Source organism: Suricata suricatta, chromosome 3, assembly GCF_006229205.1.
Source record: "Suricata suricatta isolate VVHF042 chromosome 3, meerkat_22Aug2017_6uvM2_HiC, whole genome shotgun sequence".
Taxonomy (NCBI): domain Eukaryota; kingdom Metazoa; phylum Chordata; class Mammalia; order Carnivora; family Herpestidae; genus Suricata; species Suricata suricatta.
In genome coordinates this window covers 122,156,650-122,167,685 of record NC_043702.1, presented here as the reverse complement: position 1 = coordinate 122,167,685, position 11,036 = coordinate 122,156,650, and the positions used below count along the sequence as shown (strand labels likewise).

The 11,036-nt window shown below is 42.4% G+C and overlaps 1 protein-coding gene across 1 annotated transcript; it reads right to left on the bottom strand.

Moving 5' to 3' along the window:
• Positions 1-2,939: 2,939 nt before the first annotated feature.
• Positions 2,940-10,674, bottom strand: FASLG (Fas ligand). The gene is made up of 4 exons (XM_029933072.1): positions 10,103-10,674; positions 8,969-9,014; positions 4,594-4,650; positions 2,940-3,387 (listed from the first exon to the last, which is right to left on the bottom strand). Exons 1-4 carry the CDS (start codon positions 10,457-10,459, stop codon positions 2,993-2,995), a joined length of 855 nt encoding a protein of 284 aa, XP_029788932.1. The 5' UTR covers positions 10,460-10,674; the 3' UTR covers positions 2,940-2,992.
• Positions 10,675-11,036: the final 362 nt, after the last annotated feature.

Genomic DNA, 11,036 nt, shown 5'->3' with positions numbered 1-11,036 from the left:
GCTAAGGAAATGGAGCCCATGTATGTGGAGACAACCTTCTCAGATGTTTGTCTCTACCAGGAAAATGAGAAATGCAGCCATCACTGGAGAAGAGGAAAGGTAAAGAAAAGTTTGGGATCTTTTTAGTTTGGGTTGGGTTGTCTTTTATTGAAAAAGGACACTTGAACATATGTATACGCTGATAGAAAACATTTCGTAGACACTGATGGTTTGAAGATCCAGAAGAGAGAAGAACAATTTTAAAGAGGCAAAGTAGGGGAGAGGAAAAGGGTCTAGTGCACAATTTTAAAGATGGTCCTCTTCCTCCTCTATAAGTATAAAAGAAAGAGATCATGCAGATGCAGGTGGATTTCTGTTCTGGTGGTGTAAGTGAGGTTCCATGGTGGGAGGAGGTGATATGGCAGGTTTGCAAGAGAAAAAGATAAGACATACTTGTCTCAAACAGTGGAAAAATGTGCTTGGCAGGAAACTAAAGGAAACATTCTAGGCAGGGCTGAATGATCTGTGACCACTAATACAGATCAGTGTTCTCAAGTAGGCCTGATTATGTCTTTCCACCCCCAGCTTGGGGACATTTGGCAATGTCTGGACATATTCTTGGTTATCACACATGGAGGAGGGGACAATGTTACTCGCATCTAGTGGATAGAGGGTATGGATACTGCTAAGCGTACTACACACAACACAGAATTATCCAGCTCAGAATGTTAATAGAACCAAAGTTGGGAAACCAGGATATAAAGTGATGTCATACTTACATACAGACCATCTCCAGGAAGCTACAGAAAGAGATGGTGATAGTCTCAGTGGGTGGAAATAGGACCATGGAACACAATGAAAAGAGCATTTACTTCCATTCTTATATTTCAGTTATAAATAAATAAAAGGGGACCAGGTCAACAGTCCTCATGAGGTGCTGGTCAAGTACCCTTTATTTAAAATTTGTACTATTTCCATGTATTGCTTATTAGAATAAGTCAAAAGATAGAAAGAAATCAGTGATAATCTATTTAAGTAGATAATAGATAAAAATAAGCCAATCTATCTGTTTGGGTAATTTTTCTCCAGCAATATTCAGCTTTTAGGATGCCAGCTTAAAGAAAATGGGATTTTTGCAAGGAGAATACAGTGAAGGAAGCAGAATATTCTGGAGTTGAAAAAGTTTTCAAGAGATTGATTGTCATGACAGAGGGTAGAATCTAAGCTTATCAGAGAGAGGAGTAAAGATAAAGAATGAGCTGATGGATATGTAGGGAAATGATAAAGTTTATTAGAGACCTCAATATGGTAAAAATATACATATTTAGGAGAGAAAATGTTGAAGCAATTGAGCTGAAATAATAGGAGATGATATTGTGAAAATAAGATAGCTGAAATCAAATCATAAAGGAAATATTAACAATTAATATTTTTAATAAATATTAACAATTAATTTTTAACAATGGCAAAGTCTAGAGAGAAGCCATGGTAGTGAGTAGTTGAAAAAAATAGGAAAAGTCATTGTGAGTGAGGAACAGGACCATGTAAGAAACCAGGGGTTTGGATGGATCCCTCAGGTCAGTGGCTTCTGGAGCATGAAGTGCCTCTCACAGAGTGGCTTATTAATAATAATAGATGCCATTGTTTGGACAGATGCCATGTATCAATACTTCATGTACATGTCCACCATTTTTGTCCAAGAGAAGTCAAGCAGCTCGCCTAGTGATTGCAGTTAGTAAGTTTAGGAACAAAGATTCAAATTCAGGCTTTTTAGTCCGAAGTCTTGCCCTTTACACTCTGGTATGGCTCTGCCCCCTGGGGGTTGGGGGGAAGTTGTCATCAAATCTACTGCAAGTTGGGTGAGCTTAACATTGGCAATAGTATAGGTAATGAAAACTTTGGATAACAGGAAAGAGGCTGGAAGAGAAAGGTGTCTGGCAATGACAGATTTACTCCACAGCTCTTCTTACCCCAGTGAGTTCTTCTTACCTTGGCCTTTAGTCAAAATGAGCAAGGAACCCATGGGGGAAAGAAATAATAAGGAAAAAATTCCAAATCTTAGTGATTTCCAAAAAACACATTCATAATGTGTATCCGTATTCTAAAACAGAATTTTTATTACATGTATTCTTTTCATTAAAATACACAAAATGTATATAAATACTGATTATATTATAGGAAAACAGCATCAACAGCTGACAGTCAAAGAGTCCCGAGGACTATGTTGAGGACAGCTGAGTTGGTTGCCAAGAAGTATTCAAAATCTACCACTGCATGCAACCATGTTTTCCTAACATGTCCTCCCCAGTCTCCACATGGTCTCTACTTATGCAACTCTTCCAGTCACATGCATGTGAACACGTGCACATGCATGCACACACACACACACGTGCACCCATACACACCTCTACAATTACACTGAAAATGTACATGCAGTGTAGGGAATGGACTAACTTCCCAAAAGATTCCCCTTTCTTCTCTGTTAGCCTCACCTGGTTGCTCAGGCTATCCATTTAGAAATAAAGGTGCTGTCAGTGGGACACTGGCCTTTCCATCTATTTAGCTTATCATGCAACCTAGTCCTCTTTTTCCATACTTTATACACTCATGTCCTATGCATATATCTGAAAGGCAGTCTCCTCTGAGGTAGACAGTAAACTCACCCCAAGAGGTGAGTTAATTGTCCTTTCCAATGTGCCAAAGTGCTTTTGGCCACTGAAGATGAGTGTAGAGTACCGTGGTAGCTGCTTCTCCCTGCCTCTGTGTCTTCCCATGGCAGCGAAAGTCTCATGCTCTTCAGTCATATTTCCCTTCCTGTCTGCACATGGACCAGACAAATGGACATCTACAGTGAAATGAGGCACTGTAGACCTGCTGGACCCTGTGGTCTCGAGGTCTACTTGGCTCATGTCTTCTCATTTGACCTCAAGTGGGCTTAAGAAGACTCATCCAAGACCATATTCTCAGTGCCTACAACAAGGAACTATATGGAGAGAATCCCAAAGTGCTTTTCTTAGAGCTTATATAAGCCAAAAAATGTCTTAGATTCCTCAAAACTGACCAGAGATAGTTCCGATACATTGACATATAAATGGTCAGCACTGGTGAGATTGAACACTGCTCCCAGGTAGCTGCTGCGGGCCCACATCTGGCCAGTAGTGCAGTAGTTCATCATCTTCCCCTCCATCAGCACCAGGTCCTGGGGATACTTAGAGGTCCTCATATAGACCTTGTGGTTCAGGGGCTGGTTGTTGCAGGTCTGACCCCTGAAGTACACTTTGGAATACACAAAGTACAGCCCAGTATCATTGATCACAAGGCCACCCTTCTTATACTTCACCCCAGAGACAAGGGCAATTCCATATGTGTCTTCCCATTCCAGAGGGATGGATCTTGAGTTGGGCTTGCCTGAAATCAAATCAGAGAGGACTGTTCAGCCAGGAATGCTCATGCACCCAACAAATGAAGCTTCTAAGCCAGAACTGTGGGCCTTTCCTTGAGCACATGACCAAAATGACATAGCCCACATAGAACTGGCCTACAGGTCAGACTTCATCCATCACTGCAACACCTCTATTAAATTGTCTACCTCAATTTCTCATCTACACAACTGGGACAATAAAACATATGCTAATCAATTATGATGGGACATTATTGAGATTATTTTAGCTCTCTGGAACAAAGATGCTACAGTTTTCAGAACTACCACCAAAACTTCTAGGCTTCAAGGTCTCCCCAGTGAGGAGAAAAGCCAAACCCAAGGAATTCTGAAATTCTAAAGTTGGGAGGAATCTTTAGGGATCACCTGGTCCAACTCCTTACCTACACTCAGGAGTCTTCAGTCCCCCACTTGGGGCTAAAATTCCCTTTCTTTTGTGTCCTCATAGCATATATACATACCTTAATCAGAGAATACTCTCCAGTATTGATATCATTACTTTTGTACCTGTCTTTCTCTATTAGATCTTAGGTTTCTTGAAGGCAGGAACTATGTGTTTTTCATCTACATGTCCCCAAGACTTGGCACACTACATGTGTTCAATAAATGTCTATTGATCCAAACTGGATCATTCTACAGCCTCTGTCTAAATAATTCCAGGGACAGTGGCACACCAGTTTCTGTGATACATTTCCACTTTCCGATGTTAATGGACTATACCCTGGGAATGCCCATGTCACACTGTTATCAAATCACTTCACTCTAGTACATGACCACATGCAGGAAGTTCCCCAGTGCCAGGATGGGGCCTTTCTCCTCATTCCCAGTTCTACTCTTACAGAAAGCAGAGTGAGGCTCTTTCAGAAAACCAGAAAAGCACTTACTCCCCACTTCCCAGATCTCACCTCTTGTACCCATGCCCTATATCCCAAAAGGTTCTGTGGAATTATTTAAGAATGGGCAACTCATGGAGCTCCATTTCTCTAGTTCAGAACATGGCCTAGACTGCAGTAGGGGTCCAGTCTGTGTGTGACTTAACTGGAAAGACAGGACCATTCTTAGGTGTTAAATACCATCACCAGAAAGTAACAACTCCCTCAGGCACAGTACCCAACCAGCTATGCTGCTTTCTGTCAAAGGCTTTCCCAAGCCCCGTGTACCTTCCAGATACAGACCTGTTAAATGGGCCGCTTTTCTCAGCTCCTTTTTTTCAGAGAGTGGATTGGGTTGACCTGTATCATAGAGACATGAAAGATATATGTAAAAATGAGACACCAACCATTCTTTTCTTGAGACTCTCAACAGGTCATTTAAATAAACGTGATTTTTTAAAAACATAAATGACAACATTCTGACATATGCTAATCATGCAAATCCAAACTGTAGAACTCACAGGAATGTGTATTTCAGAAACAGAGGTCAAAAATAAACCAAATGGAAGTGGACATCTGCATAAATTATCATGTTACAATAAAACAATAAAAAGGTTGATTTATAAAGAGCTATCACATCAGTTACTGCATTTGAACCTGCCACAGCACCTTTGAGGTAGAGATTCCTGTCCCACCTTATAGATGGCTACATGAGCTTAGAAGTTGGGTGACACTGATCCAGCTACTCAATATCAGAGAAGGATGCTCACTCAGGTCTCCTGACTTCAAATTAGGATTTTTCCACTCTGGTTCTCCACTCCACAGGACAGAGACCGAAGAAGATTGTGATTTCACTTCCTGGACACTAGGTCTCCCCCCAGGTGGCATTTGACAGTCTGCCCAAATTAATCATTCTCCGATCTCAAACGCCTTGTTGAATGTATAACTATGTAAAAGTTTCCCCAGTCACATGGTCTCTGCCTATCTGACCAGCCTTGTCTCCTCTATTTGCTCACACTGGCCAAGGCTACACAACACAAGTTCTGATGTAACCTGAACACACCCAGCTTCCAGCCCCTGTGCCTTTGCTCATGCTGTTCTGTCTGCCCAAAACTCCCTCCAAACAGATCCCTCTGGCAAATTCCTATCAACCCTCTAAATACCACCTACAACACCTCCTTCTTTGGGAAACCGTCCTAGGTCTTTTTAATCAAAGATTTCTCCCTCCTTTGAAACTTAGAATCACTCTGTCTTCACTTCTCTTGTCAGTTCTGACTCCCCATTTCTGTGGTACCTGTATAACTTGTCTTACTCGCCTCAAATAAATGGCAAATGTCTTACAATAGATTTAATCTACCAGAGTACTTAGCTCATTTTCTAACACAGGGCATAAGACCAGTAAATATGTGTTAAATTCAATTGGAGGAGTTAAAGTAGACAATAGTTCCCAAAGTAGACATTACTTCTCTGACTTCAAATATTTTAATCAAACCGAGCTACCACTTCGCTAATAAATTCAGCTAAGGCATTCAGGAAAGATTCATAGAAAGGCACTCATCTACATCAAGTTCCTTGTGATTAGCCCGTAAAACTCGCATATGGCATGAGAATGCCCCAGTCAACTGAGAATGCTACCTGATTAATCATTACCTCTTTAGCCCCCCAAGAATGAGGTGTTAGCGAACAGGAAAGGCACAACTGAGTCTCTTCTACATTCCTATACCACAAACCATCTGAGCAACTCGCCTGGCTTTCAGCCAAGTACTTACAGGAAATGGAACAGAGAACCACACGTTGCATATCTTTATATCCCTGGCAGAGTCTTGTACAGTGTTATTCTCATAAAGGGTACTCAACAAAAGTATCTGCTGGATAAATATTGAAATAAAATGGAAACATATCCTACACTTCAGTGATGAATGTTTCCTGCCCCCAGGGTCTTTGCACAGGCCATTCTCACTGCTGGAATGTTTCCCCCTATCCTCCCACCGCACCTGACACACACGCATACTCATACACACACACACACACACACACACACACACACACACACACACACACACACTACCTCCTTAGAGGGGACTTTCCAGACCACTATCTTACGTCGCACTTAGTGCAATATAAAATTATGCCGTGGTTTGCTGGCTTTTGTTTATCCTCTCCAGCGTGCTAAGAGTTCTGCACAGATAGGACACTCATCTCTCTTGTTCTCAGTCATCACACAACACTCAGCACCCAACCTGGCACATAAGAAGCACTCCAGGAACACTTGTGAATGAATAAAAGACTTAATGAGTTAACTGTGGGAAAATGAAAAGTGAAAAAGGAGCAAATAAGAATGCTTAAATATTCTATTATGATGCGTCCCATATTAACTTCACTGTTGATATGTTTAAGTGTAAGTTCTTCTAGTTCTTTACTAAGAATAAAAAATATGCATATGCATCTATATAGGCAATATTAACCTAAGCATCCTGTTTTATAACTTGTCTCTTTATCTAACAAGATAGAATGCGCAATCTCTATGGCATTAAATGTCCTTCTAATGTATGGATTTAGTTGCTGTATTTTAGGACCTCTGAATACACCATAATGTATTTAATCTCTTGTTAAGAGGCATTTAAGTTTCTTCTGACTTATTTATTATAAATAGCCTTATAAGGAAAGGATGAACATTCTTATCTATGAGTTTTGGGGTATGTCTCTGATTATTTTATTAAGATAAATTCTTAGCAATGAGATTACATGGGAAATGAACACTTTAAAATTTTTGGTTCATTTTTCCAACTGCTCTTCAGAAAACGTATAATAATTTACCTGTTCCTTGGCTGTCAACTAATGTTTAAGCAAACTTTCCTTCACATTTTTATCAATCTGTTTTTTTTAATCTTTACTAATTGGATGGATGAAAATGTGTATCCCTTTGTTTTAATTTGCATCTCTTATGTCATTAATAAAGTTGCTATTTGATTTCCATGTGTTAATTCACTTATCTCTGGTCCATCTGGGTTGATCTACAGAAGATACTTGTTTACTGGAATAGGTAGACCTGACTCATCTGTTCACTTGACTTTTAGTCACTAAAATGATCCCAGAGAGTGGGTGAAAGATGAGTAATTAGGGACCTAATTTCACCAGCCACATTCCACTGATTTTCAAAGCTATTTTATTTTAGAAATCTTTCAAAGATTTCATTTTTCTAACAAATATTTCTACTCTGTTTGAATACACCTGGACTTTCTAACACTTAGGGACTTGGACCTAAGAACTAGAGACCAGAGCATCCAAAGGATGCCTCCTAAAGAGGTTACATCGTGGAGCCGTAAGATGACTTGGGTCACCTACAATAGGCACATAAGAAAAATTGAAACAGGCTCCCCTCATTGGATGGCCAATGCTGCCTTCTGTTTGCTTCCCAATTTCCAAGGATGAGATATACCTATTGTCTTTATAGAGGTATCTTGCTTCTCATCATTATTTCTCATTCCAAAGGATCATAGACAGTTGGAAGTTTCCCTGTCTCATAAGGCACCAATCTATATACTGGAAAGTCCTGTAGTTGATAAAGCATCAGGAGCCTGTGTTCCTTTTCTTCTAGTCCCAGTTCCACACCAGTGGTTTGGGGCACATCCTCTAATCTGTCTGGCATTTTGTTTCTTTTCTTATAAGTGAGATGACTGGACCAGATTTGCTCCAAGCTCCTTTCCAACTCTTAACCATATCTGAAGTTCAGTGAATCTCAGAGCATCCAAAATCTACCTGTCCACAGTTTCCAGACTATGTTCCAAAACTTCACAGGTCAGTGTTCAACATTTTCATCTTCTTTGTTGTTCTTAATCTCACATAAAGGACTTTCCTTATTATTGAAGGTAATTGCCTTTGTGGAGGATGCTGGACTAGCCTTTGAAAAATGCCTAAGGTCTTTCCCCAAGTTTTCCAGTGAATGCAAAAGAATAACCCCAATGTAGATGACTGATTGCCTACTTTTTAAAAAGCTTAGGGGCACCTGGGTGGCTCAGTTGGTTGAGCATCCAGCTCTTGATGTTGGCTCAGGTCATGACCCAGGGTCATGGGGTCAAGCCTGAAGTCAGGCTCCATGCTGAGCATGGAGCTGGCTTAAGAGTCTCTCTCTCTCCCTCTGCTCCTCTCCCCTGCTCATACTCTCTCTCTCTAAAATAAAATAAAAATAAAAGTAAAAGCTTAAATATATCATATAAAAATTTTAAAATAAAGCTCGACTCTTGAGTAATCTCTTAGAGAATTTAAAGAGGAAAAAACTTTTCCCAGAAATATCTGTCTGTTCCCTACCCTGCCCCCCTGCCTAGGAGTTATAGCCACTGCCCTAACCATGGAAAGCAGGAGCCCTGAGGATGGGAACAGGCCCAGAGTCAGCTGCCCAGGGGACAAAAGCTGTATATGTGTGTCTCTTTCCATAGTCAAATGGAAAGTATTTTGAATTGTGTGCAATATTCAGTTATATTAGTATTGAATGATTAAATTCACTTCACATTTAGGGCAGCTCAAGGAACCAAAATGAGTGAAGATTCAGAATTAACCAGGATTCCTTTTCAGGTGTACAGATATCCAAGAATAGGATGGAATCAAGGCATTCCACCAACATGGTTCAGCAGTGAGGACTGTCTTTAGAAACTCAACGTACACGCATGAAAGAACTCACCTATTTGCTTCTCCAAAGATGATGCTATATGCTTTGGGCTGGTGGACTGGAAAAAGAGAGAAAAGAAAAAGATATATAATAAATATGAAGTTCTTTACGCTTAAGGAGGTAAAATTGTCAAATAAACCAAATAAACCTGAGAAGAGAATCTAAATACCATAGAACTTCTCCTAACTCAGACTTTGGCCACGCCATTGTGTGTTACCATGCCTCTGTTCTGTGATTTGGAGTAGTTCTAATATTTTTAGGTATTTTCAAGGAAATGTAGTTTGGTCATTTAAGCGAATTCACTTCTAAGCAAGACCTCAAAGATCCTTTTTTTCTTGAATCTAAGCTCTAGGAAGGGAGGAGTTCTGCGGGCTGACTTGCCCACTCAGAAAGAAAGAAGCAGAACTTCCAGACCTATTTTGGCCCTGATCCTTTCCAAGATAGAAAGTATTCCTTTCACTCATTGGAACCTCTATTTCTCTGCCTACAGAAAAGAATCACTAGAATGATCCATTTCTTTTTTTTTTTTATTTATTTTGAAAGAGAGAGAGAGAGAAGGAGAGAGACCATGCACAAGCAGGGGAGGGGCAGAGAGAGGGAGAGACAGAATCCCAAGCAGGCTCTGCACTTTCAGTGGCATGGGGCTGGAGCTCACGAACTGTGGATCCTGACCTGAGCCGAAATCAAGAGTCAGACAGTTAACCGACGGATCCACCGAGGCGCCCCTAGAATGATCCATTTCTAAGACAAGAAAAAAGGATTTAAAAATACTTTGCGGGGCGCCTGGATGGCTTAGTTTATTAAGCGTCTGACTCTTGGTTTCAGCTCAGTTTGTGATCTCAGGGTTCAGAAGTTCAAGCCCCGCATTGCTCTCTGCACTGACAGGGCGGAGTCTGCTTAAGATTCTCTCTCCCTCTCTCTGTGCCCCTCCCCTGCTCACACTTTGTCTCTCTCTCTCTCTCTCAAAATAAATAAATAAACTTAAAAAAAATTTTTTAAATACTTTGCAAGTGAGACCATGATCCCTGTGGGCCCAGTAGTCCTCCTTCCATCCTCAGCAGCAGAGCTGAGCCCCGCTCCCCTCCCCCGCCCCCCCAACCCCCCCCACCCCGGCTTCTGGGCACAGCAATCCACACAGCAGCTTACTTCTCTGAGTTCAGCCAGCTCCTTCTGGAGGTGGAAGAGCTGGAACAACCCCAGCCCCAGTCCAACCAGGGCCACCAGAACCATGAAAAACATCACAAGGAGACACAGCCCTGTGTTGTGGTCCCTTCTCGTCTTCAGAGGTGGCAGTGGCAGTGGGGGCAGTGGGGGCAGCGACGGCGGCGGCGGCGGCGGCGGCGGCAGTGTTGGTGGCGGCGGTGGCGGCGGCCTCCTTTGCCCAGGCCTTCCCGGCACAGAGGACGGACACGGGAGGACCGACCCTGGAGAGCCCCAGGGAGAGCTGGCCCTGCTGTCCACCCAGTAGATCTGAGGGTACGGGTAATTCAGGGGCTGCTGCATGGCAGCCAGTTCCTGGAGCTGGCCCCGAGCGAAGATGTCAAGGGTGGACCTGCTGTTTCTGACTGCTCCAGGGAAGAAAAGCCAGCTCTGTCTTTATAGAGTTTCCATAGGCAAGGGAAACACCTCTCTTTCGATCTCTCTTTCCTTCTCTCTTTCTGCTTCTCAAAGAGACACCCACTCACTTTGCATCTGAAGCTGAGAAGCCTCGAGACGGCTCAGAGCAAACCCCGGGAAGTTTCCGCCCACAATTTTCTGGTGAAAGCCTGCTGGGGCCCAGGGGCTGCTCCCCTATTACCTGAGTCACGAGTAGAAGAGCCTTATTGTCCTTGGGCCCTGCAAGAGCAGGTACACTGCGTAGCCCTGTGGGCTTTGTCCACTGCCTGGTGCCAGGGAGAGTGGCCAGTGGGGTGTGTCCAGGACCCCAGGGGCAAGAGTGTGGCATCTGAGCTAGAGGAATCGCTTGACCTTTTGCATGAGGGAACCAATCCCTTGCAGGCAGGTCCAAGCACCATAATTCACGGGGTAAAAATCTGTCCCCCCTCCCCCTTCATTAGACCAGAGGTTGCAAACCAGTGGC

What these genes read in the sequence shown, in the direction of transcription:
- FASLG (XM_029933072.1), bottom strand. Translation starts at nt 10,459, where the DNA reads ATGCAGCAGCCCCTGAATTACCCGTACCCTCAGATCTACTGGGTGGAC. An exon ending in AGCTGGCTGAACTCAGAGAA is followed by an intron (nt 9,015 to 10,102) that starts GTAAGCTGCTGT and finishes CTCTTTTTCCAG; the next exon opens with TCCACCAGCCCAAAGCATAT. An exon ending in ATCTTTGGAGAAGCAAATAG is followed by an intron (nt 4,651 to 8,968) that starts GTGAGTTCTTTC and finishes TCTATGATACAG; the next exon opens with GTCAACCCAATCCACTCTCT.